Source organism: Balaenoptera acutorostrata, chromosome 1 (genome assembly GCF_949987535.1).
Source record: "Balaenoptera acutorostrata chromosome 1, mBalAcu1.1, whole genome shotgun sequence".
NCBI lineage: Eukaryota > Metazoa > Chordata > Mammalia > Artiodactyla > Balaenopteridae > Balaenoptera > Balaenoptera acutorostrata.
The window spans coordinates 96,759,210-96,785,024 of record NC_080064.1 but is presented as its reverse complement, the minus strand read 5'-3'; the positions used below and the strand labels follow the sequence as shown (position 1 = coordinate 96,785,024).

At 52.7% G+C, this 25,815-nt stretch overlaps 3 protein-coding genes and 1 long non-coding RNA gene across 10 annotated transcripts in view; 2 read left to right on the top strand and 2 right to left on the bottom strand.

The window, feature by feature from the left end:
• Positions 1-7,567, top strand: part of MYBPHL (myosin binding protein H like) — a 10,810-nt gene extending 3,243 nt beyond the window's left edge. The window contains 7 exon segments of the mRNA XM_028163383.2: positions 5,017-5,110; positions 5,664-5,747; positions 5,749-5,860; positions 6,346-6,420; positions 6,682-6,743; positions 7,080-7,266; positions 7,554-7,567. Coding sequence (XP_028019184.2) covers positions 5,017-5,110; positions 5,664-5,747; positions 5,749-5,860; positions 6,346-6,420; positions 6,682-6,743; positions 7,080-7,266; positions 7,554-7,567 — 628 coding nt within the window.
• On the top strand, positions 6,426-19,032 carry PSRC1 (proline and serine rich coiled-coil 1). Of its 3 annotated transcripts, XM_007169468.3 has the most exons (11): positions 6,427-6,505; positions 6,607-6,743; positions 7,080-7,266; positions 8,351-8,515; positions 13,636-13,695; positions 13,787-13,844; positions 14,284-14,725; positions 15,085-15,199; positions 15,290-15,538; positions 15,863-15,956; positions 16,129-19,032. In XM_007169468.3, exons 4-11 carry the CDS (start codon positions 8,497-8,499, stop codon positions 16,130-16,132), a joined length of 1,041 nt encoding a protein of 346 aa, XP_007169530.1. In that variant the 5' UTR covers positions 6,427-6,505; positions 6,607-6,743; positions 7,080-7,266; positions 8,351-8,496; the 3' UTR covers positions 16,133-19,032. The 3 variants fall into 3 exon arrangements, with proteins under 3 accessions (XP_057406383.1, XP_007169530.1, XP_028019183.1); XM_057550400.1 differs by lacking the exon at positions 16,129-19,032 and having other exon boundaries at positions 6,426-6,743; positions 15,863-15,960; XM_028163382.2 differs by lacking the exons at positions 6,427-6,505; positions 6,607-6,743; positions 7,080-7,266; positions 8,351-8,515 and adding an exon at positions 13,202-13,249.
• On the bottom strand, positions 11,541-12,722 carry LOC130708619 (uncharacterized). Its single transcript, XR_009008898.1, has 3 exons — positions 12,596-12,722; positions 11,767-11,804; positions 11,541-11,628 (listed from the first exon to the last, which is right to left on the bottom strand). It is a non-coding gene; the product is annotated as an uncharacterized LOC130708619 (long non-coding RNA).
• CELSR2 (cadherin EGF LAG seven-pass G-type receptor 2) overlaps positions 19,026-25,815 on the bottom strand; it is a 25,014-nt gene continuing 18,224 nt past the window's right edge. For 2 of the 5 annotated variants that reach the window (XM_007169470.2, XM_057550394.1), the window contains 15 exons: positions 25,555-25,735; positions 25,231-25,398; positions 25,005-25,131; positions 24,690-24,890; positions 24,197-24,371; positions 23,762-23,874; positions 23,543-23,622; positions 23,328-23,454; positions 23,094-23,216; positions 22,370-22,497; positions 22,053-22,141; positions 21,746-21,940; positions 21,437-21,607; positions 21,063-21,297; positions 19,026-20,762 (listed from right to left, as the gene is read on the bottom strand). In XM_007169470.2, the coding sequence (XP_007169532.2) occupies positions 20,735-20,762; positions 21,063-21,297; positions 21,437-21,607; positions 21,746-21,940; positions 22,053-22,141; positions 22,370-22,497; positions 23,094-23,216; positions 23,328-23,454; positions 23,543-23,622; positions 23,762-23,874; positions 24,197-24,371; positions 24,690-24,890; positions 25,005-25,131; positions 25,231-25,398; positions 25,555-25,735 (2,141 nt within the window). In that variant the 3' untranslated portion in view covers positions 19,026-20,734. The remainder of the gene's footprint in view (positions 20,763-21,062; positions 21,298-21,436; positions 21,608-21,745; positions 21,941-22,052; positions 22,142-22,369; positions 22,498-23,093; positions 23,217-23,327; positions 23,455-23,542; positions 23,623-23,761; positions 23,875-24,196; positions 24,372-24,689; positions 24,891-25,004; positions 25,132-25,230; positions 25,399-25,554; positions 25,736-25,815) is intronic. The other 3 variants (XM_007169471.2, XM_007169472.2, XM_007169473.2) reach the window with 3 other exon arrangements.

Below are 25,815 nucleotides of genomic sequence, written 5' to 3'. Positions count from 1 at the left end.
GATTTGAGCAGCAACTTAAAGGACACCAGAGAACAATGCATGCAGATATTGAGAGTGAAGGTTTTCCACAGAGAGAAGAGTAAGTGCAAAGGCCCTGAGGCAGGAGTGTGCGTTATGGATTGGGGCCACCGTGGCTGTAGCAGAGTGAGGGAGAGAAGAGCAGGTTTTGTGTCAAAGAGGTAGCAGGACCATTGTGAACACTGGTTCAACCCTGAGACAGATGGGCAGCCAGCGCAGGGTTTTAGGTGAGATCTGGCATGATCAGGTGTAGGTTTTAAGACTTTTCTGGCTGCTGAGTTAAGAATAGGCTATATCTGCAGATCAAGAAAACATCCTTTAAAAAAAAAAAAAAAAGAAAAGAAAGAATAGGCTATAGGCAGGCTTCAGACACTAGCAAGATTGTCAACTGAGAATGAGGATTCAGGAGAAGGTATGGAAGTTTTAGAAGAGGGTGTACAACAGTCACCCAGGAGAACAGGAGATTGAGTGAATTAGGGAAGTCTGGCAGATCGGCCAGGGTCCATTTGGAGGCAATGGCCATCAATTTAAAGTCAGCATAGTTTTGTAATATTTTTCCCCAGTCATGTTTGGCTGTGTGGATGCAGACACTGAGGGGGTATATTTAACTGGGGCTGGGTATTGCTAGGAAGTGGAAAAGGATTAGGGCTTTGAGTGGGTATGCAAGGGAGTGAGTCTAACAATGACCATGGAATCTAATTTGGGTGGGAAAGAAAGTGATAACATGGAGGGGTGATGGAGAGTGAAGGGGTGGGAAGATAATGGGTCAGAGGTCTCAGTGGGCTGAAGGATCACTGCTGGCGGAGCTTTAGAGGGAGGGAGCTGAAGGGATAGAGACTGTTCATTAGGTTATGCGAGTTGATAAAACAGGCCTCAGAATTTAAGGCTCAAATACAATAGATGTTTATTCCTTACTAGCAAAACAACTAAAAGCAAGCATTCCTACTCAGCAGGTAGTTCTCCAGCACTAATTCAGGGACCTGGGCCTCTTCCATCTTGTGGCTCTGCCATGCCTTAGGGCCCCGTGATTATCTGCATGCAGCTAGTAGACAGGAAATAGAGAACTCATTCGTTAAAAGCCTCGACTCAGAAGTGATTCTCATCACTTCCACTCACATTTCACTGGCAAGAACTAGTCTCATTGTCATACAGCAAGTGGGGCAGCTCCTTCTCAGAGATCCCTATACTATGGAAGAGATAATATGCACAAATTGTTGTGAGCAATTAGCCATCCCTGTCATGGAGGTGGTGCTGAGAGAGTGGGACGCTTGAAATTCAGATTCTAGAGTGGCTATAGTTATTGGTCTAGACAATGACCAAAGGAACCATGGGCTGAAGCAGGGGAGGACAGACTCATTGGAGGAGTGGCAGGTAAGGCTGGGAGCGGCCCTGCGGGAACTGGAAGTCTGGGTGTTGAGATGATCAGGAATCATGATTGGAGAAGTGTTGGAGAAAGTGACACTGAGCCAGGGCTACCGTCATCAGCATGAGGGGGAGACTGCCACAAGGGGAGAGGGTGATGGAGTCTTTTCCTCAGAGAAGTGTTGCCTATTTCTGTGTTCTTTTATTTTTTCTGATCTTAGTTTCATGGCCTTCAAGGAGGTGACACTCTTGTCCTTCACAAGGTTTTCTGGGGGTTTTTTTGAAGTCACCACATTTCTTTCCCACCACACTCCTCCAGACAAGTTTCTAATAAGGTCAAGGCCACACCCTATGCATCTGCTAATGTTTCTGTAAGAAATGCTGGTACTTTGTGGATCCCTGGAAATCTCTGGGGTTTTTTGGGAGCCATAGCTTGCCTTGTGCATTTGCCCTCTTTTGCTAACCGTTCACTCACACAGGCCTGTGCATGTGTGTGCACACACGCACATGTACTCGCAGTCTTGCATACTCACACACACACACACACTCCTCCACTCTTTCAATGTGTCTATCTTGTTCCTTCATTCTCTGGGCCATAATTAATACCATCAATCTGAACTACACAGTCCTTAGGGAATCGCTGGCAGAAAGTCTTTAGCCATGTGAAACCAAGTTATGAGAGGATGGGAACAATTATTTCCCATGAGCAGAGAATAAGGAAATGGGCATAAACCTCAGCAGGATGAAATTCGGTAGAATTAGGAAGGATTTTCTAATCAAGAGAAATCGAGATCTCTAGACTTTAAGTAGTTTCCTTCTCCACTCCTTTTTTTTTTTTTCTTAAAGCATTGCTTCCAGCTCCCTGTATTTTTTTGTTGTTGTTGTTAATTAATAGCTACTTTATTTATTTATTTATAGCTGTGTTGGGTCTTTGTTTTGTGCTAGGGCTTTCTCTAGTTGCGGCAAGCGGGGCCCCTCTTCATCGTGGTGCGGGGGCCACTCTTCATCACGGTGCGCGGGCCTCTCACCATCGCGGCCCCTCCCGTTGCGGGGCACAGGCTCCAGACGCGCAGGCTCAGCAGTTGTGGCTCACGGGCCCAGTTGCTCCGCAGCATGTGGGATCTTCCCTGACCAGGGCTCGAACCCGTGTCCCCTGCGTTAGCAGGCAGATTCTCAACCACTGCGCCACCAGGGAAGCCCTCCACTCCTTTTTAAGACAGTATTCTGTCTGAGAGAAATTCAGTGCTGAGAGCAACACAGCTCAGAAGCCAAGGGCTCTCAAAGGACTTTTCAAAATGTCTTTTACCTAAGACTCTATGAAGGGAGAAAACCTCATAGACAAACTGCGGCTGTCTCAGACCTGGTCTTAGAAAACCGAGGTTCTGCTTTAGGGCTGTAGCCTTTGGTTCACATCCCTCCTGGCATATGAGGAGAAGAAAGACCTTGGGCGTCAGGGAAAGCCATGTTTCTCCAAGGTCAGTACAATTAACACCTCGCTTGACTGTGGATGTGTGAAGGTGGACACTGAAGGGCAGGTAAGTGGACAGATACGCTGTCATGCTCAGAGAACCGGTCCTTCAGACACACATTCCTAGATGGGGAGACGGGAGTCCTGGTGCCAGCACGACTTCACAACCGGCCGTGAGGTCAACAGCAAAGCTGTTTCTCTCTCCCAGCCCTTTCCTTCCAGTCTTCTCCTTGCTCTGGGTGCTCACCAAGGTCCTTCCTAACTCAGAGGTTCTGTAGGCAGGGCAAGGGACAGCAGAGCCGGCTTCTCCCCAGCCCTCTCCCCGGCAAGCGTGAAGGGTTAGGTCCCCACTCAGCAGTGGGGAACCAAGCCCAACAAGATGAGGTTTTGACCCTCCTTTTCAATTGCCGCCCTCTTTTTGCAGAAAACCCTGAAGTCATATCCGCCTGTTCTCAACTCCTTGGTTGCTTGCCAAGATAGCCACAGGAGAGGAACACATCACACAACACTTCTTCTGTTCTTCATGCCCCGCCTCCACCCAAACTGCCAAAGTCGAACAGAGGGCAGCCGAGCAGGGTCATTCAGCTGCCTGGGCTCTGAGCTGAGTCCTTGCTGAGGCCTCAGGCCCTGGGCCGTATAGGCAGGACAGCGCTCAGAGCACTGGAGGCCCCATACCACGCAGTTCCCACTTCTGTCAGGGTAGAGGGGTGAGGCTCAGCCTAAGACAGCACAACCCAGGTTAAAACGCAAGCCACACGGTGAAAAAGGAAACTAGGTAAATAAAATGGACAGCGTGCACTGAATATTTCTGTCTATATTCATCCACAAAGCCCAAGTAATCTCGAGATGCTAATTGGGGCGGACTACAGAAGTTCCTGGTCTCTAAACAACGATCTACAAACTGAGGTGTAGGAAGAGCTTCGTAGACACTTCGTTTATTTTATTTTCAATTTCACCATTCAAATTCTGCATTATGTAATGTACATTTTAAACAGTTCAATTTGTAAGTAAACATACATACATTGGGGTGAATGTTCAGGGATGTATTTACAGGGAAATGTGTGTTATCAAAAAGTTCGGAATCTGCTATCGAGCTGTTTGCCACAGTTGTGTGCTGGGGTGGAGTTCTTCCAACTGCTAGGAATGAAGGAGCGGGGAGGCTGGGGAGTTGGTGGGAACTGAGACTGTCACACTCCCTGTAAGACTACAGCAGCGGGGGACTGTCTCTGCCTGAGAAAGGAGGAGGCAGTAGCACCAGAAGCCTGGAAAATGGAGTAGACTTCAGCCAGGACCCCAAAGGAACCCAGGTGGGTTGTTTGCACTTCCTCAGCCAAGGCTGCTGGAAGCATCCTGAGAGGAAGTTACACCTGGTCATTCCCCAAACTTACACTCAGCACTTTCCTGAGCATCTCCTGTCTTCATCCTGGAAGCCAATAAACATAATCTAATCTCTCTTCTCACTGGAACACGCCTGGAAGATCAAGGGGGAGTAAGCAGTGGACCTAATCTTTCCCAGATTCTGACTGTACAAAGTGATCCTCCACAGACTGGAAGACACTGTGCAGGGCCCTGAACAGGGCAGCTCTGCAGAGAAGGGACCAGACGCCAGCTTCCTCTGCAGTGACATCAGTGCTGTCCTGGTGGGGCCAGGGTGTTGACTCTGCCTGCAGAATATAAAGCTTTCTCCTCGGGTCTGGCACCAAACTGGTGAGCGGGGCGGACACTTGGGGGTCAGGATTGACATTGAAAGTGGCCTTGATAAAAGGAGTGTTGTTGAGGACAAATGTAGAAAAGGAGTGGAAAGACAGACCACTCGGAGTGGACTGGTCTGTGCACACACAAAAAAGAAATCTCAGTTGATGAAAAGTCAATGGTGGAGTTACCAATTAAAAGAAGTAGGTGTCAGGCTCGCACTTCAGTGCTCTTTCTGCTGAGACTTTAACTCTCTCTAGAGGATCCCACAGCTGGTTGCTTATCCCTAAATCCCAGTGAGACAATGGGAGCTATCTTCCCATTCCCCGAGAGAGGGCTTAATTTGCTGAGTGTTGCCTGGGTCACCTGGCCATGGAGCACAGCTAGATGCAGCATCCACTTCTACTTTCTCTAAACTCTCCTCTTCCCCCCAGGAAGGCTCACCACCCCCTGTTCTCTCTCTTTCCATCACTCAGAGCACCCCAAGATCTGGGCCCTGATCATCAGGCCCTGAGGCAGACCTACATCCGGAAGGTTGGAGACACTCTGAATCTACTAATCCCGTTCCAGGTGATCATGCCAGCCCCACGTTGAGTCCATGACTGGGGCCAGGCCAGGGTTTTGATTTGGAAACAAAAAACAAGAGTCCTGCTAGCAGTGGGACAGTCGTCCTAGCCTTGAATGGAAGGGGCATGTCACCAAGTGTGAGGCCAAACAGCCCTTCCATCAGCACTCCTGTGGGGTGTTGGGGTCAGGTCAGGTCGGGCATGCCCAGGTGATGATATGAGGCTAATCCATGTCCTTCAGTCAGCAGGGGTCTGGGAGCTCTCAGTTTGGAGGGCTCTCAGGAGTTTGGGCAGCTATTTTTAGTCCCAGCTGCCCTGAGTGTCCATGACCTAGACTCTCAGAGGTGGGGAGACTCAAAGCCATCCCCCTTTCCCATGATCCTGAGGCTGTTGTTGAGAGATGGAAGTCCGCTGGGACAGTCCACCAACCTCTCACTCAAGGAATTTGCAGCTGCGAGTCAAGTCACCACGTGGACCTAGTGGATCTGACCCCTGTTGCAGCTGGGAGGGGCAAGAGGCCTCTCGGGGCAGCTCACAGCCTTCTCCCCATTTCTCAGGGCAAACCCCAACCTCAAGCCATCTGCACGCATGACGGCTGCGCCTTGGACGCCAGTCATGTGAGCATGTGGAATGGGGAGCGGGGACTCCATCCTCTTCATCCGAGAGGCCCAGCGTGCTGACTCGGGTCACTACCAGCTCCGTGTGCAGCTGAGCGGGCTGGAGGCCACCGCCACCATTGACACCCTGGTGATCGGTACAGTTGGGGGAATGGGAGACGACGTGGTCCTCGGGGGCTCCCACCCCAGCCTGAAGAGGAATCAGCACAGAGAGCCGGGGAAGCGGGGCTGTGGGACGCAGTGGTGGGTGAAGGGAGGGGTGGCCGAGCAGAAGCGGAGGGGCCCCTCCTGGAGTGATGTCCTGGCGTGTGAGGCGTGCCATGCCCGCTGCCATGCTTGGCCCTTTCAGAGAAGCCAGGCTCTCCTCAGAGTATCAAGTTGGTGGATGTCTGGGGCTCCAGCACTACCCTGGAGTGGACTCCGCCCCAAGACACGGGAACACACTCCTGGGGTACACGGTGCAGAAGGCTGACACCAAATCTGGGGTGAGGCTAGCTGGGATGGAGGGAGGGAGGAACAGCACGTTCTGGAATGGGGCTCTGGTAGCTCCACGCAGTAGGCTGGGGCGGAGTGAGTTGCCAAAACAGGGGTTTCATTCCGGGCATCTTCCGGGGCCCCACAGCTGTGGCTCACGGCGCTGGAGCGCTATCACCGCGCCAGCTGCACAGTCTCCAACCTCATTGTCGGCAACTCCTATGCACTTCGAGTCTTTGCTGAGAACCAGTGTGGGCTCAGCCAGACAGCCTCTGTCACTGCTGACCTGGCCCACATCCAGAGAGCAGGTAAGGCACCGAGACTCAGAGCTGGGAAGAGTTAAGGAGAAAGAGTTGAAGAGGGATGGGGCTCTCAGGCACTACAGCAAGGCCCTTCTTGGTCCCCTCAGCTACTGTTTACAAGACCGAGGGGTTTGTCCAGTGAGATTTCTCAGAAGCCCCGAAGTTCAGCCAGCCTCTGGCAGACTGCACTACAGTCATTGGCTGTGACACCCAGCTCTTCTGCTGCGTCCATGCCTCCCCCAAGGTGAGCAGGGAGGTCTGTGGGTGGCTGTGCTGCTTCCTGCTTCTGCTCTAACCTTAGCTGTGTCGAAGAACATTCTAACCAAAACATTTGCTCCCGTCACCATCATCTGCCTCTTCCACAGCACATTACGTAGGAACACTCAGGGCACTGGTGTCCAAGACAGGCTGATGTGGATAATGTTTCCGGTTTTGCTTTTAGTGTTTGTTCCTCATATATGAAGATATCACTTAATGACCTGCTGGCAATTGGGCACGAGATTCAAAGCTGTCTCTCTGGCAGGGGGGTTGGAGTCCTGTTGGTTGCTCCTGACTCACCCCCCTCATCTTTATCTTTCAGCCAAAGACCATCTGGCTAAAGAACAAGATGGATATCCAAGGCAACCCCAAGTACAGAGCCCTCACTCACCTGGGAATCTGCTCCCTAGAAATCCACAAGCCTGGCCCCTTTGACGGGGGCATCTACACCTGCAAGGCCGTTAACTCCCTGGGGGAGGCGTCAGTGGACTGTCGGGTGGATGTGAAAGGTAAGGGCAGAACTCTTACCTTAGGGTGCAATCACCTCCTCTCTCCACAGGTGGGAAAGTCGAGGGCAGAGACACAAGCCTAGATGGAGAAGGGCTCGGGTTGCTTCCCCTTCAGGCCTTCTCATCACTGTCAGCGTCAGGATGTATTTGAGGAGCCATTTTTATCATCCACTCCTCATGTCTCTCCATCATAATTCTGTAATATAGGAAGAATCACTATTTCCACTTTGCAAAGGAGAAACCTGAAGTGCAGGGAGGTGACTGATCAGTTTACCTGCAATTTCCAGTGCTGGTTAATTGAGGAGTTGGTGCTATGGTGGAAAAGAGGCCAAGTCTGCTGGACCTCACCCAGATCATTTTTCATTAAACTATACAATCTGACTCAATCCAGGAAAGCTGTAGCTTTTTATTGGGCTTTTAAACAAACCAGAGGACTTTCGTCTCTAGTTGGTTAAAAGGGAATACTGCACATCCTCTCTACCGCTTTTAAAGTATTCATTCATTTATCCATTCCTGTCCCCTTGCTCAGATTGCCATCACGGCACTTAAAATATTGTTTTATAATTATCTATTTACTGATCTGTTTCCCCATAAACTGTGAGCACTGTGAGGGCAGGGACCATCTCATTCGCCTTTTTTTTAAAGTGTATTTTTTTTTTTTAAAGATTTATTTTTTTATTGATTAATTGATTGATTGATTGATTGCTATGTTGGGTCTTCGTTTCTGTGCTAGGGCCTTCTCTAGTTGTGGCAAGCGGGGGCCACTCCTCATCACGGTGCGCGGGCCTCTCACCATCGCGGCCCCTCCTGTTGCGGAGCACAGCTCCAGACGCGCAGGCTCAGTAATTGTGGCTCACGGGCCCAGCCGCTCCGCGGCATGTGGGATCTTCCCAGACCAGGGCTCGAACCCGCGTCCCCTGCATTAGCAGGCAGACTCCCAACCACTGCGCCACCAGGGAAGCCCTCGCCTTTGTCCCCCAGTGTCCAGCCCAGTTTCTGACACACAGTGGGCACTTTCTAAGCATGTGCAGCATGACTCAGGAATGAATGGGCCATTACATGTCCTATTCTTCCCTCCGCATAGACTCCTAATTAGCACCATGGACTCCCCCCAAACCTGGAAGTATATCCCTTCTCGATGCTCTGAAAGGTTTCCCAGAGATTTCTGAGATGTTAACACGGAGAGATGTCTGAATTTTGCAGCTCCTAATTGAGGCACCCTAAGCGGACATGGGCAACTCTGAGGAAGGTAAGGAAAGAGGGACAGGGGATCTGAATGGAGTATTTCATGTTTATGGCTAGTGTTGTTGAGTCTGAGACAGATATGTGTTCCTGAGCCTTTCAACCATACACTCACTGGCAACCACTTTTCTTTTAACCACTTTTTTTCTTGTAAGTGAATACTATCATCCCTGTGGAGGGAATTTACCAGAGATGAGGTCTACTTTTGTCACATCCTCTATCTATCTGTACTCCTCAAGTTGATGATAGGAATTAAACCTAGCGGTCCTCTGAAGAAGAGTGATAGCATCTACCTAATTGTAAGGGGGTTTTGTGGGAGGGAGTGAGCAGGTGCTGTAAGAAAAGGTGTCAAGGAAAACAATCAGGAGTGGAGGATGGCTGAGGTCACCACCACCACCACATGGCAGAAAAAGAGAGAGGAAGATGTTCCTATCAATTAAGTGTTTCTACCTCAGTATCTTAAGCATGGTGAAAAACAGATGAGTTTGCTTCCTTTTTACTTTGAAGATTTTGGATTCCTTCCCTTCCAAGAGAAGAAAACCACTGTTATCATTATATGTCAACAATAACTGAACATGTGGGGATGTGGTCCCAAGCAGCACGTTACTGGCAAAGGGCAACTCAGACCATCATTTAGAATTTGATAACTCCTTCAGACTCTAAATCATTCACAGCAGAAATGTTGTGTACACACTGATGAGTGGGGTGAAAAGGAAGCTCATGAGAGAATTAAAGAGAACTGGTTCCCAACATCTCCTCTGACTTGCAGCTCCTGGCCAATGAAACCCAAGAATGAATTCCATCCCAGAAGCCATTTACTTAAGCCTCTCACTGATCTTTAGCAAATGAAAACCTTGAGGGATGCATTAAAAGTACAAGCTTCTCAGGAGATCTCTCTCTGCCAGCTGGCTTGCACAGCCAGTTCTCTCGCCATCCCTCAATTCCCTCTCTGCATTAAGGTTAAGGTTAAGGTTAATGTCATGTTGTGTTGGTGTTATCCTTGTTACTTTTAGTGCCCTTTTCCATCTCTCCCAGTCAGTGCCAGCAACGAAGCAGGGTAAATACAGATTTCAGAGCACAGGACCCAGGGACCATGAAAGGAGGTCACCTCAGCAGCCTGGATGAGCTCTCGCTCTTTGCCGTTATGGCCACAACATACCCTCTCTTTTCTGTGCCTACAGGAAGCCTGTGGCGAGACTGTGTTCTTAAGGAGCTCCAGCATAGTGTCTGTTTGGACTAATCTAAATAAAGGTGTGGATCCTCGCTGCATAAGTGTCCATCTGTTTGAGCCTTTCTATATCGAAAACCATTGAGAAAGTTGGAATCCTTTAGCCAGACTGTATGGAATCTGCGGACCCCCAGACTTCTCTTTCTCTTCCCATAACTACATTCTCTTCCACAGAGGTTCCGAACACTGTCCTTTTCTCTAGACAGTCTATGACAACTGTATACAGTACTAGGTGCTCAAAGGGATACTCAAGATGACCTGCTCTCTTCCTCTCTATGCTTTCTAGTATAAGTTGGAAAACAGGATGCACATCTATCACAGAGACACAGACAGCAGGACACATAAATACACACATAGCTAATTAAAGACAGAGCATTAAGATGTGAGGGCTGGGAGATAGTGAAGAAACCAGTGCAGAGTCTCATTAAGCCCCGGGGAAAGAATAAAAGTGATGTGCTCTTGCTTACATGTTTTCATTTCTGTAACAAATAAGATACTGAAGGCATTCTGTGATGGAATCTGCAAAAGATAGCAACAATTCCTCCCATCCTGGAATGGTCATGGTGCTCTTTCCACCAAGAGTTGGAGTCTTTTTCTCCCCCCTTGAATCTGGCTGACCATGTGCCCTGCTTTGACCACAAGAATGTAGTGGAGGTGATGCTATGCCAGTTGAGAGGTCTGCTAGTCTCTGCTTTTGCTTTTGGAAGTCAGCTCCCACGTAAAGGATCTCAGGATAGATTACTGAATTATGGGAGGCCACGTGGAGGACAACCAAGCATCCCAGCGGACAGCCAGCACCACAGCCCTAGACATGTGTGGCTACCTTGGACCCCTCAACCCTAGTCAAACCCAATCTACTCCTCATGTAGAGACAGGCTGTCCTTGCACAGCCCTGCCCAAACTGTAAAATCATGAGCAGATGAATAGTTGCTGTTGTTTCAAACCACTAAATATTGGGTGGTTTGTTACACAATAATACAGAACTGAAACAGCCTTCTACGCATCAGGCACTGAACATCAGGTTTTATCTCTTTTAATCTTCACTTTACAAATGAGTGAGTTGAAGCTTATAAATTGCTCCAAGTTATGTAGCTGGAAAGTAGAAGTTCTAAGATTTGAATCACGTCTGTTTGACTTCAGGCCTTCCCTATTTCCTCTCATCTCTTTCACCCAGGGACCCCCACTGATGGGTTTAAGAATGAAAAGATTTCTAGGAGGCAGTAAATATAAGGCAAGGTTTTGAGGAGGAAGTGGATATGGTTTGGCTGAGTGTGAAGAAGAGCTTTTCTGTTCAGACCAAAGGCCTATTTTCAGTTGAGGCCAAGTATCTATTCCAGCCTTTCTCAACTGGAGTTCTATGAGAATTAAGTCCCAGTGCCCCAAGGCATTCATTGTATGTCATAAATTAACTTCTTCCTATGCATCTAGAATGTTACTAGTTATGTAGCATCCTTGGGAAAACTGAGAAAATAGTCACACAAATCATTTGTAGGGTCTAATGCACTTGTGGAACCCCTGCTGAGAATGTGGAGAGGGCCATCAGGGAGCAGGGGCCAGGGTCCCGAGCCAGCCAGTCACGTACACAGTGACCAAGAGGTTGCAATTCCCTGCATTCAAGGAGAACTGCACCGGAATCCTTAAGTTTTTCATTTATGCACTCAACACTATGCTCAAAGTACCTTCTCAACTAAGGCTTACCATGTGCCTGGGAGGGGGTATAATTTCTTCATTAATTCATTTCTTCATAATTTACCCAAAATCTTTAACTCTTATTCATACATACCATTTTGGAGTTGAGCTGAGGGGGACACATTATTTCCCAGATTAGTGGCCTTACGCTGAGTGAAGAATTCTTGTGCCTGAAATCTGTATTTTCTGGCTTTGTTGTCATTCTGATGGAAGAGAAAGCAGATCCATTGTTTTTTTTCTTCAACAGCTTTCAAAATCATAATTTGGTGACAGAAAATTGGAGATGAGCTTCCTTAGGAGAAATTAACTTCCAGCTTGCTAAAACTGCCTCTTCCACTTACCTGAAAGTGGCTGAAGAATTTCCCTACTCAGGCTGCTCCTAGGGGAAGATGGAATGCAGTTAATTAACAGCTTCTTTCCCTCTGATCTCCACTACCTGCCTGAAGAGAGGGAAGCTACTGGCTCCGGTTTTCTTACCTCCAAAGAATCTGAAACCTGCAAAGCAACTAAAATTCCAGTGTCACCAGGAAACCTACGGAAAAAGAGGCAATCCTCTTCTCTCGGCTCTTCCTCACATAAGCTTGCAAGTCCTGGGTCTCCCCACCCTCTCCCTTATCACACCACTAAATTCCAAGGCTCCTTCGCTCCCTGTGGCATTTATTACTGTAACATCTCACTCCTGCCAACCTCACCACCTCAACTTCACAACTAAAAACTAGGAAGTAAACAAAAAGCCGATAAACCGCCAAAATAATGGTCATAAACTCTGGAGACTAAAAGCTTAGGCTCTTTGTTTACGGGAAAGCTCTTCAACCATTCTTTTCGGGACTTTTAACTTAAAAATTTTAGAATATTTCTGAGAAGCTCTGTTAACTGCTGGCCCAGTCTATTCACAGGTAACCCTTGGAAACAACAAAGAAAATCCCTAATAAGCTTAAGCTTTTTACACCACAGCTTTCAATTTAGAGGAAGGCACACGGTATAAAACTTGATGTTCATAATTATCCTCCTAACCATGTACTGTGACGGTCACGATCCTCTTAGATAAGCGAGGGGTCAAACATAAGCTCAGAGAGGTCAAAGATACTCAATATACTTGTCAACAGAGGAGCCACGGTTGAATCTGAACCCAAATCTCCTTGTCTGAAAATCCCATTGTTTTCTTCACACCTTGGATGCCTCAGGTTCCGAATGTTCTCGCCTAAAAAGCCGATGGAAGATGTACGTCTTGGAGAACCTCAAAATACCTAAAATATAAATGTTTAGTTGCTTCCGTGAATAAACCTGAGGGATCAGGCTAACACTGCGCTACCAAATGGAGTGAGCCGAGTGAGCCCAAGAAAACGAATTTCCTCAGGCAGAGCGTTAGTTCTAGGGCCGACGGCCGCAAGGGGCGTCAAAGCTCAGCTCTGCCCCGCACGAGAAGGAGGGGGCGGAGAAGAGGGGGCGGCAGGGCGCGAAGCTCTCACTCATTGGCCCGTCCCCTCGCGCGCCGCCGCAGGGTCCCGCCTCTCGCAGGCCCAGCTCCAGGAGGGACACCGAACAAGGTCTCCCGGGCAAGCAAGCGCGCTCGCGGCCTCCTCGCCTCAGCCCTCCAAATGGAGCCTTTCTTGGAACGGCTTTCCCCTCGGCCCCCACCTGCGGACTTCCGGCGGGCTACCCCTCCACCGCCCCGCCCCACAAGGGCGGGGGATGCTGGCCTTCACCAATCATTGAGCGCGTGTGGTAGGAGTGGGTGGGGCCTGAGAGATTCGAAAGGAGCCCCGCCCCCTCGGAGCGGGTTCCCGGGACTAGGTTGTGGGAGGAAAACACCTTCCGCGGGAGGTGAGGCGAGTCAGAAAGTGAAAACTGAGGGTGGGGTGGAGGTGTGGTGTGGGCGTGGTGCCGCGGGGAGTAGAAAGGTGGCTTGGGGAGAGGAAGAACCCGGAGGGTGGTGGCGGGGAGGAGGATGGGGCGCGTAGACCGCCCCAACGAGAAGAGGTCGGGTCGCAGGGGGGCGGGGGCCAATGTGCGGAAGGAGATGGGAGGATGGGGGCATCTGTCGGCACTTGCCCCGCAGGTAACAGTACCTCAGTAACAGGGGCAGGTGCTGCTGCTGGGACGCCTGCCTTACCTCCAGCGTGACTCCCAGCCCCTGGCTTGCACCCTGAGTCTAGCTGGGAGGCCTTGGGCAGGATGGAGACCTGAGGAAAGGTATATTTTCTCTCCAGCTCCGGGGTCTAAGCTGACTTTTGCTCCTGCTGGCTGGAACATGGAAGATTTAGAAGAAGGTAAGGAAACGCTGGAGGGAAGAATGAGGCCCTGTGATTGAGAGCCGTGTTAGGGACCAAAGGCTGGCATTCCTTCTTTCTTCCCCTACAGATGTAAAGTTTATAGCAGATGAGACCTTGGACTTTGGGGGGCTGTCACCATCTGACAGGTAGTAGACTCTTTATCCTACTTACCTTCCTCCAACAATGGTTGTCTCTAACCCCTCACTGCTGAATTATTGGTCTCAGGTCTGGATTTGTAATTTAGCAAGGTTGGGTGCACTGGGGCTTCTGGGTGGCTGGTTGACTTCGCCCCCTATGACACTACTGTGGGAGGGGAGAAGGGATAAGCTGGAACGAGATTTCAGGGTGTTAAGAAGAAGGGTAAGTGGATTTGCTTCATGTTCATCCTGGCATAATTTCCCATGTCAGTAAGTGCTGAAGGCCTCCTAGAACCGGCTGTCTCATCACTTAGCTCTCACAGCCAGCACGGGTATCAGGGTTTGGGGTTGTGTTCCTGGCTCTGTAGCGGGGGTTTTGCCCAGTCTCCCTTGTAGTCTCCTGCTCTCTTCCATGTGGGCATGGTGCCTGATTTGTTTTCTTTCTCAGTCGAGAGGAAGAAGATACAGCAGTGTCGGTGACTCCGGAGAAACCCCTCCGACGAGGTCTCTCCCATCGAAGTGACCCAAATGCAGTGGCCCCTGCCCCCCAGAGTCTGAGGCTCAGCTTAGGCCCCCTCAGCCCAGAGAAGCTGGAAGAAATCCTCAGTGAAGCCAACCGGCTGGCAACTCATCTGGAACAGTGTGCCCTGCAGGAGCGGGAGAACACCGGTGAGGGCCCGGGGCCTCGAAGGGTGAAGCCCAGCCCTCGGCGGGAGACCTTTGTGCTCAAGGACAGTCCTGTCCGAGACCTGCTGCCCACCGTGAGCTCTTTGGCTCGGAGCACCCCCTCCCCAAGCAGCCTGACACCCCGACTCCGGAGCAGCGATAGGAAGCTGTCAGTCAGGGCTCTTCGAGCAACATCTGGAAAGAGGCCCTCCAGCATGAAGAGGGTGAGTGTAGAGGGTTTGGGTTAGATGTGTGCCCCCGACACTGTGCCTGACTCAGTACAGGCATAGAGCAGTTTCCTTGTTGGTAAAATAGAGATAGTCAAATTCTACCTCATAGGATTGTTGGAATTAAACGAGGTACCATAAGCAAAGCACTTACCACCGTATCTGTGCGTGAACTCTATAATGCTTATAGTAAGCTCTCAGTAAATGGCATTGTTGATGATGATGATGATGTTGGCAGCAAACTTCTGCTCTTACTGGGATCTAGGCAGCTCTCCACCTCTGTCCCTTAATCAGCCAGCAGAACAGATTATTTTTCCATTCTAGTCCTTTTTTTTCCCCCTCTCTTTGTGTTTCAGGAGTCGCCCACTTGCAATCTGTTCCCTGCATCCAAAAGCCCAGCATCTTCTCCTCTTGCCCGATCAACTCCTCCAGTCCGGGGGAAAGCCGGTCCCAGTGGGAGAGCAACAGCAAGTGAGAAGACCTGGGCAGCAAAGCTGTGGGTGAATGGGAGGAGGGAGGATGTGGAGCTGACCCTAAAATTCCTCTGCTCCTCTCCACCAGGCCCACCTACCTCCGTCAGACCAGTCTTGGCTGCACAGCCTTCTACCAGCAACTCTCAGCGCCTGTCTCGGCCGCAGGGAGCAGCTGCTAAACCTTCCAGTCGACTGCCTGTTCCGTCGGCCATTCCCAGGCCTGCCAGCAGGATGCCACTCACCAGCCGGAGTGTACCATCCAGCAAAGGTGCCCTTCTTCCAGATTCCCTGCCAGCTCGGAAAGGACTTCCAAGACCAAGTGCCGCAGGGCACAGAGGTGAGAAGAATGGCCATAAGGATAAGAAATCAGGAGGAAGAACACCTACCCCTGCCCAGCATGAATGCACCCTCCCAGAGTTGGTAGCAGTGACTTTCCTCCACCCTCATTGCAGCTCTGTTTGAAGATGGGGAGGCTGAGTTAAGGAGAGAATGTGGGCCTGGGCAGAGTTTGAACCTCAGTTTTCAAATACCTTATGTTTTTTATCTTGGGTGGGAAGAAAGGCACTAATCCCAAACTCACTCAGCCTTCATCCAGTATTTCTTTTTGAGAAGGTCACTTGAAGCTTCTGCTAACTCATGTCTTTTGTTAACACCCATCAAGTTCCTGTTTCTCAGCGACCAAATCTTCCCATCACTGGTGCCGGTCGCAGCAGTCTGCAGCCCCCCAGGAAAGTTGCAGTCCCAGGAGCTACCAGGTAAGACAGGTTGAGATGCTGTCTCTTTCTCCCTTGATGGGGATGAGGAGGGGAGCCTGGAGGGGCAGGGAGTCCCACTTCTTCCTACCCTGAGGAACTTGAACTCAGCTGATGACAAATGGGCTTGTGAAAGAAGGGCAATTTAAAGCAGTTCCTTCTTCTGTCTCTTTAGGTAAAGAGATCAGGACAGCAAGCAAGAATTCAGTAGCAAACCACTATAGTCACTGCCTGGACTCACCTCTGTAATCAGCTTCCCAAGCCCTCTCCTTGGAGGCAGGCCTGACTCCAGCAGATTCTGGCCCAGGGATAGAAGGAAGAGATGCCACTGTGGCTGGTGCCCCAGGAGTAGAGACCATGGGAGATAGGGTGGATTAGGGTTGAGCTGGAGGGGAATCAAACTCTCAGTTGAAACAAGTTAGGAAAAAGAGGTTGCCTCCCAGTGGTGAAGTTAGACAGAAAATAAGAAATGCTCGAGAGTGGTTTGTCCTCATCCACCCCCGCTCTTGTGTCCAGCTCCACAGAGTTTGATTTTCATCCCAGGCTTTGGTTCGCTGGACATTTACATGTGAATGGCCTCTGTAGCTAACCTCCCTGCTCTCCAAGGAGCAGTCCTCCTGAATAACATCCTCTACTGGACTCAGGCCTGTTTGGAGAGGCAGAGGCAGGCATCTGGTCTCCAGAACTTGTTTCCTGTGGATTCTATGACTCCTAACAGGCCAGTTTATGATAAGCTTACTCCATTGGTCTGCATTTTTCTAAAATGAAATGAGTATATTTTTATATTCTGTATACATGTGAAAATAAATCCTGCTCCAATTTCTAACAGATTTGGAGTAAACTCCTGTGTAATTCCAATGAGGGAGCCAGGATGGGCTTCCCAGGCAGGGGTCTGAATAGGCCCTAGGCCCTTGAGATTCCAGCTTATCAAGCTATGACTAGCCCCCTTGTTGGCATTCGATGGGAACAGGCTGCCTTTTTCTAGTCATTTCCAGGCTTCATATGTTATTAGAAGGTCCAGATCAACTTAAGAAGGGTTTAATTCACAGTATGTGAGGCTATCAAACCAGGGTCTTGGTAAATTATTATTTATATTCTAAACGTGGCTGTCCTTTCCTGGCAAGAGAATGGATACTCCTAGGAATTCAGCATCTTGTTTGCTGTACTTATGGGATGAGGGGGCCCTCGGGTGGGTACCCTGGTGTTCAGATTTGCTGATTGCCTCAGGCAGAAGATGCCTGAACACCTTGTTATGTTCTGCCTTACGTCTTTAGAATTGTTGGTGTTCTCCTCTTCTTTCCCCTACTAGACTTGAGGGCTGGTGCCAGGATTTATAAACCTCTGCAGTGCCTAATGTTGTGATTTTTATGTGGTGGAGAGTTCTATTCATTTATTGAAAAAATATCTGACTGCAAGATGGGGGGTGTTTGTTAAATGAATGACAAAAGATTCATTTAACAGATTAACTAAGGGTCTCCCTTTTCTCACAGCCTTCGATTCTTGGAAATGCCAGAACCAGCCCAATTCCTTATGAGTTTTGAGAGGACTTTCCTTCTTGGAGGCCAGGCCCTGACTTAAGGAAGTCAGCAGGCAACTGGGCCAAGGGAGTGAGTTCCAGCTGGTGCCCCGCCCCCCAGGTTTACATGCCCATAGGCTCCCTTCTGAGGCACTAAAAGGCCCTTCCCTTGTTCCTGGGCCAGGGGCCCCCCGTGGCTTTCTTCTTTTTATGGCTGATCTTAAGGTTCATTTAACACATTCACCTATATCACAGTGACAGCTGCCTACACTTTCACCTTTCCCTGAGCCTCTGGGATTCCAAGCATTGAGTTGCAGGAGGGTGTGTGGAGACAGACGCTGAGTGTCTGGCTCTGGAGAAAATTTGGCAGGGGCAAGAAGACCTCAGGTGCGTCTCCCGACCGCGTCCTGCACTGGTGTCTGACAGAAGGCAAGCCCGGGCACACGCTTAGGTGTGGCCAGCAGATGGCATGTTCATGTGGCCTGCATGTGAGCCAGGCCCCGGTGGGTCCTCCGAGGCAAAACAAGCAGCAGACCCGCGTGCTGTTGCCACCTGGTGGCCCAAGAGGACAAGGCAAGGCATGTTCCTTTCGCCCTCTAAGTCAGTCTAGGGTTTCGTTAACTGCCCCTCCAGTCCCACTGCAGATCTGCTTAAGCAACGTTCAGGAGGCAGCGTCCGCGGGGGAGGAGGCCTGCCCTCCACGACTGCCCTTCTAGTTCACTACCTGCTTACTTCCTTCCGTTTGGGTCGAGCTTTCTGTTTTTTCTCTTTATGCACTCTACCTTCACGCCCCCCACCCAGTAGCACCAGGGAAGGAAGCCAGGGTTTCTTGGTCTCTTACTATGCACTGTGAACTGTTCTAAGCACTAACATGTGTCAACTCATTTAATTCTCATAAAAGCTCAGTTAGGCACAAACCATTATCATCCTCATTTTGCAGGCAGGGAAACAGGCTCAGAGAGATTAAGTCACTCAGTCTGGTTCCAGGGTTTGTGTTCTTAACAACTCCCCTCTATGGCCCCCATGTGAACTCCCTATCTAGTTTGTTGAACAGACCTTCGAAAAACACAAAACTTGGGAACAGAAGTAATGTGGCAGAGCACACAGCTGGCTAGAGTATGGGTAGTTGCTTCGTTTCCGACAGGGGAAAAACACGAGACCGCCCAGAGGAATGAAGTTAGGATGTACCTAGTCACTGAGCACCTTTCAATTCCCACCAGCCTCTCAGCCCTCCCTGCCTCCTGAATTCTGCTCCCAGGATGGGATTCAGCCCTAAGGGGCTGGGCTGGAATCCTGCCTGCTCTGTGCAGCCTCTCCAGCCATACAAGTCCCTCCTGTCCTGGTGAGAAGCATACTTTCCTGCTAACGGCCACATCTTCGTTGGAAATGCCAGGATGTGGGCTCAGTACTGAGGCTATTTGGGGGACACTGCTGGGGGTGTCGAGAGGATATCTGAGTCCCCTGACCTGGCCCTTCCAGGGCCCTGCCTGCTCGTGTTTTCCAGAGACCAGGCCTCCCCCCTCTGGAAGGAAAGGGACCCACACAGGAGGACAGGATGACAGTGCTCAGCCCGCACAGGACTAGTTTTATTCAGTAGCACGGGGAACTGAAAAAACAACGCACAAAATGCTACCATATTTACAGTTACAATCAAACTGTACAATCAGATGGTTAGTATCAAGTTAGCATCCAGCATCTTTGTATTTTTTTAAGTCAAGTCATCAGTAGTAAAAACCAGTTAAGTTTTTAACCCTTTGCAGGAATTGCTGAGGGGAGAGGCCAGGGAAAGAATCCATGGCAGAAAAGCCAGAGACCAGCCTTACAAATGAGAAATAGGAACACTTTTTCTACTCATAGCCTCTTTTTCTAGCCACCTGCTCCAGAGGAAAATGGGTGACAAGTCTGGAATACATGCTCAGGATAAATGGTGACTCAGATGAACAGCAGTTGGCAAAACTGAGGAGGGAGAGGAGAGGTGGGGAGATGACAGCCTGGAGCAAGGGGAAGGGCCTGAGGCCCCCTCGCCAGGACTGCTGGGTACACACCCGACCTGACTGATGGCCACATCAGACCCCCCTGGGACTGGACCCATCCCAACACAAAAAGCAAATAAATAAAAAATATATATTAACTCTCTCTTCGCAGGGAGCTGGGTGGTGAGGGGGAGAAAGAGGAACAGGGACCTGGTCCTTCGAAGAAGAGAGCCAATTCCAAGAAGGGGATAAAAATAGAACATGTCTCAGAGGCCACAGCAGGTCAGTGGGGTTTGTCTGGTCTCAGAGGAGGGCGAGTGGACACTGGAACCCAGACTGGAGACCTGGGCTGGAGACAGCACGGGGCAACCGGGCCAGCCCCATCTGTCCTCTTCCTCCCTGTCCCACCCGCACAATAGCAAAGAAGCGCAACTTAACACATGACTGGCCTTCCCCAGCATGGGGCGGGCAGGAAAATGAAGCACTTTTGGGTCAGCGAACTGAGCAAACACCCGGGCTGCAGCGCACGGCCAGAGTCCAGGGAAAGGAGAGGGGCTGGGGTGGCCCGGCCGCCACCCAGGGGCGCGGGTTCCCTTCAGAATGTGTTCATGCAGCATTTGGGGGTCTGGGGGCGCTGAGTCCTTCTGCCCCCTCTCCGGACAGGGCTTTTTCAGTTCCTGGAAGGGGCGGCACAGGCGGGGTGAGGAGTGCCCTCGGCCCTGCGCCCTCACCGCACTGAGGCCTGCCCGGTGCGGCCTGCAGGGCTTGATGCCCTGGGTGCATGTGGCTTTGTCCTTTCCTTTTGGTGATGGCAAACGAGGGGCAGGCCCCCCAAGAGTCCCTCTCCTCCCAGAGGCACAGCAGATGGGAAACTGAGGAGAGGCTGGGAAAGCATCCTGGGAGGTCCTATCCTCTTTGGGGAGGGAAAGGGGAGTCAATTTCCAGCGTATAAAAAAAATTAATCCCTGAAGTCATGAAGAGTGGAGTTCCTTTTTTAAAATTTCTTTTTTCCTCTTTTCTGAAAAACTTTGTCTTGGAGATGTTGGCCCCAGGGGTCCAAAGTGCAGTGAGGGGAATGGTGGGGGAGGGAGTTGGCACTAGATGGCCTTGGGTGGGGTGGGTGCCCCTCCCGGCAAGGCCCAGGCTCCTCAGATGGATGTTTCGTCGCTGCTGCAGGCAGGCAGGCAGGCAGGGGGAGCAGGGGCGGGATAAAGCACAAGACAGGAGTGGGGGCATGAGTGCAGCTGAGGAACGTAAGGGAGCCTCAGGGTGTAGGAACCACCGGCCCAGGGTTAATGCAGGAAGTTAAAGAAGAGAAATCTGGAGAGGCAGGAAAGAAAGGAAAGTGACAGAAAAGGCAGACAGAGGGTTAGTCGGAGCAGAGGAGACAGTGAGAAGCTTTCACCAGAAGAAGGAAACAGAAAAGCAACCCCGGCTCCCCACCCTCCCTCACTTTGCCCGATGCTGGGCTGGGCTGACCCCACAGGGCACCATGTTTGTGGGCATGTGGCCTGAAGGGACCTGCACCACACTCCACTGCCCACCAGAGCGGCCTGGGGTGGCCTGGAGGCGGGGCCTCTGCGGGGCTGCACCCTGTCCCGCCCACCCAGCCACACTCACTCGGAGCCTGACGAGTCCTCATCCACCGTGCCTGCCTTGATGCTCATGGCGATGGGCATGACCCCATTCAGCTGTTCCTGGAGGCTCTGCCGGGGTGGAGGGCGGGGAGGGGGCCCACCCCGGCTGCCCTCGCTGGCTGAGGAGCCCCGGGAAGACCCTGTGCCCTGCTCCAGGGGTAGCCGCAGGAGGCTGCTCTTCTCACTGATGGTGGGCAGACACTTCTTCTTGAGGATGCCTGTGGGCCGGAGGGCGGGTGCCATGAGGCGCAGGTGGAAGGAGCATGGGGCTGCCCTCGAGAGCCCCACCAGCCACAGGCCAGTGCGAGGAGTGAGGTTGCTGATGGGGGAGCATGCAGCTGAGCATACCCCGCTCACCTTTGTGAGGTTGGGCAGAAGGGCCTGGAAGGGGACCCAGGGACCCCTCCCGAGGCAGGGCATCTCCATTCTCCCGGGGCCGCTCCTCAGAGGCCCCGTTGCCACCACTGTCCTTTGCTGTGGTCCCAAAGTCTCCTGGCCAGGGAACCTTCGCGGGCCCCAGGCCCCCATCTGGTGGAGAAAGGAAGTAGATGAGGCCCAGAGAAGGCAGACAGCTAGGAGAGTCATCGCCCTAGTCTTGCTTCCTAGGAATCCCAGCCCCTCTGCCCTCCCACTGCCCGCAAAGGCCACAACCCTGCGCTGACCCACCCTTGGGGGTACTGTGCATGGGCAGTCTCTCCGCCCCAGGCCCCAGCAGGCTGTCCCAGCCCGGCTCTCCAGGGAAGGTGGCCTCCGCCTCTTCCTCCTCTTCCTCCTCCTCGCTATCTGATGAGTGGGTAGAGGCATAGGAGCCACTCTGGTCATCTTCCAGGGACAGGTCACTGTCGGAGTCTGTGTCTGGATCTAGGAAGTGGGGGAGAGATCACAGGCAGCCCATCCGCCACTGCCCACCCTCAACCAAAGTTAGGCAGCTGCACCTCCACCACCACTGGCCGTCAGGAGGTTCCGTCCTCACCGTGCTGCTGGTCTTGACCTTCCAGGAATAGGCCACCCGGGTTCCCCAGGCCAGGGGGCCCTTGGCCAGGGTTCAGTGTGGACTCCTCCCTAAGAAGACAAGACATGCTGGAGGCATCAGCCTGGCCCCTCGCCCAGTGTCCCATTCTTCTCTGTTCTGGGTTTTCCAGTTCCTGCCCCATGTTCCTCACTGCTTCCACTTCAAGCTGCCACCGTGTCAGCCATGGTGTGTGCTACCCAACTCCTAGCAGCCTGGCCTGGGTCTAGCATGCCAGGTGCTCTTCTCCCCTCCCCAACTGTCCCATCACCAGAGCTCACCTCAGCAAGAAGGGGATGTAGCTGGGCTGACTCTTGCCTGAGCGGCTGGCGCTGTGCAAAGAGCCTGCTGAGTCTCCATAGGGCTGGTAGAGCCTTCCATCTGCATAGGGGCTGGGGCAGTTGTAGGACTAGGCAGGGAACAGAGAGGTCAGTACATGGGGGAGCCGGAGGGGTGGCCCCAGGAAAGTGGAGGGGCCGAGGGAGCGTGCCCTAAGTTCTACCCCCCCGCCCCCGCATGCCCAGGACTGAAGAGACAGGCCCCACATCTTTGCTGCCCCCATTTCAGGGCCTAGTAGTGTTGTAGCTCTGCCATAGCCGTGCCAGTTCTACGCACCCCGAGTACCCTGGACTCGGCTGTATAAGGGTTTGCTGGCAAAAGATGGCACCAGGAATTATCTCCTGAGAGCATTCTGGGAGACAGAAGATTTACCAAGAGGCACAAGGGATTCTCAGGTGTGGGGCATTTATGACCTGATCACCTGTCTTGGCCACTCCCTCATCTATTCTAAGCTCCGCTCCCATCTCTCTCAAGTCAAAATACCCCTCCCCGACCCCAGGCCCCTTCTTCCAAGGCCACACATACCATTTTACCACCCCTTCCTCCTTCCCGGAAAGGATGTAAGGATGGAGAAGAAGTGGGACAAACGCACAGCCTTTGTCCCTCCTGCCTCTTCCCCCTCAACTCCCCACGACCCCTTCACCTCCCTGACCCTGGCTCCCTCACCGAGGTCAGGGTGGACTTGGTGGTCAGAGCAGGGTCAGAGCTGGGCTTGCGGCTGCAGGCAAACTTGAGTGCTTTCCGGACCTCCTTGCTAAGCACCACATAGGAGAGGAAGATGAAGGGGCCCTGACAGGCAAGAAGCAGCAAGTGTCTAAGTGCTTATTAAGGCACCTCGTACCCAAGCTTCCCACCTACAATTCCACCAGCCTCCCACAGGGCATGGGTCGGACCAGGTACCTGGATGCAATTGGAAGCAGCAAAGAGGTAGTGGAAGAGGAGGGTGTCACTGTTGACAGAGAGCAGTGCCAGTAGCCACGTGGCGCTCAGCAGCAGGAGGACAGCGAAGGAGGGCCGCAGGCCCGAGCTGGGGAGGGGGTGGGCTGTGAGTCTGGCCGTGAGGCCTCCTGTGCCAATGCCCGTCCACTGCCAGGGCACCCACACCCCATACTCACACAGGGCCTTTCTTCTCAAAGCCCTGCCGCTGGGCAGCACAGGACGCCCGGGCCGCCAGGATGTACAGGAAGACACTCATCTAGCAGGGGAGGGGGACGTGTGAGGGGGACCATCAGGGGACAGACAGCTTCCACCCCACCCTATGGAGGCCTCAGCAGTTCCTAAAGGGGATCCTGAGGTCACAGCCTGCTCGCCCCCAGCCGCTTTCCAGCACTTACCGAGACAGCAAAGGCCACGGGGCCGGCGAAACTCCAGATGAGCGTATCATAGATGGAGAGCCAGCAGAAGTCAGGGTTCCCATAGCCCTCCGGGTCCAGGCCCACGGCTAGACCTGGTGACAGCAGCGGGGAAGGGGTGATCAGGGACTTGGAAATCAGTCAGGCGGTCAAGTGGGCTCTTAGGGCCAGGTGCAGGGGATGAAGGCTTCTGCCCACCATCTGTCCATGCCGTCCTCTCCAGGATGGGGGACCCTGTCCCTGAGTGGGGGTGTCAATAGCTGAGTTAAACCAGAGGGATACTTGTGGAGAACCTGGCCCGGGCATTAGGGATGTGGGCCTTTGGGCCTGGGATGGGAGTGGGAGAAGGTGGCATGAAGATGGACGTAGGCCCTAGGGATGTAGAACCTCAAGGCCCGGGATCGGGGGTGGGGGTACCTGTGATGAAGGCGGGCACACCCCAGCCTAGCATGTAGTAGAAGCGCATGGGGCCGGCATTGACGTCGCGCACCTCGGTGAGCGCCCGGTACAGGTGCAAGGCCTCCAGCAGAGCCCCGGAAAAGGTGCAGAGGTACAGGAAGTGCAGCAGGATGGCGATGACTGTGCAGGCAAACTGAGGGCCCAGGCCGTGCCCAGTCAGTGACCAAGGCAGACCCAGAGTGTGGGTCCTGCTCTCACCAGACAGAGGAGGAGAGCCTGGGTGTTGGGAGGTGCTTCAGGGGGAGTCTGGGCCAGAGGAAGGTATCTCTCGGGTGCTGGGGAAGTAAGGGGGAGCTAGAGAGGCGGAAACTGGGGGCCAGGCACTAGGCTGGCTCTTTATCAGTCACTACTGCAGGAGCAGGGATTGAGGGGGCCATTGGGGAGGACGCATATGGGAGCCTGTGATGGCGGGACACTGGGGAAGGTTTCTGCATGAGGAGGAACATCTTACAGGGAGGTCAGCCTGGTTGATTCCCAGGAGGAAGACCAGCTGAGCTAGGCCCAGGGCGGCAGTCAGGTTCCGTCGGATGCCGTGCTGGTTGGAGCGCAGGGCACGCAGAATAGTGAGGAAGAGGAAAGTGAGCAGTAGGGCAGCCAAGGTGACCCCTAGGGCCACATAGGTCAGCGTCTTCAGTGGCAGGATCTCCCCATTCTGCAGGGTGGGTGGCAGAGAGCCAGAGGGATTAGGAAGGGCGGGGCCTGAGCACCTAGTCCAGTGCCCTTGGCTCCCACCCCCAGCTCTGCAGCTACCCCTGGTGGGTCCAACCTCCCGCCTGGACACGTCCATGAGCACAGCGAAGCTCGTCATGTGGTTGCACTGGCAGCTGACGTGGCTCTCGTTGCGGAAGACGACTTCGCAGCCTCGGGCTGACCAGCCACCTGTGCCACTGACCCTGCGTGAGGGAGGCAGGGTCAGGAGACAAGAAGGGTGGGGTGCCCAGGGGCCTGAGCTCTCCGCCCAAAGCCTTGGGGGCAGGGCAGTGCAGGCTCACAGGATCGAATGGTTCCAGAAGACACAGATGGGCTTCGTCCGCTCCTCCGTCTCCAGCAGCCGGAACTGCACCGTGACTGGCTTGTCCAAAGCACGGGGCAGAAGCTCCTCGTCGTCATGGACGCTGATGCTCACCACGGGCGTGTTGATGACAGGGCGTTTGGGAACTCTGGCGCGGGGCAGGCGGGCACACAGTCACCACGGTAGTCACGTGACTGGAGGACGCCCCTAATCACTCTGAGATGCCCCCAACCCCTGGCCCCTCTCTGTGCCTCACCCACCCAACCTGCCCTCCCCACCACTCCTCGTCTCCCCAGTGGCTCACCTCAGGCTGCGCTTGTCTGGGTCGTAGTTATGGGGCAGCAGCCCAGCCAGGGTGCGGTAGATGATGACACTGGCCACCGCCTCACCCTGACTCAGCTCCGGGTGCCTCCGCTGACGCCGTGCCAGCTCCTCTGGCTCCTGGGCCTCTCCAGGGCCCGCGGGCCTGACCACGGGGGCCGTTTCTGGGATGGGGACACTGTCCACTCAGCTGGGTCCTGCGCAGATGCCCCGGCCTGGCCCCTGACCCACCCCTTGGCCCCCA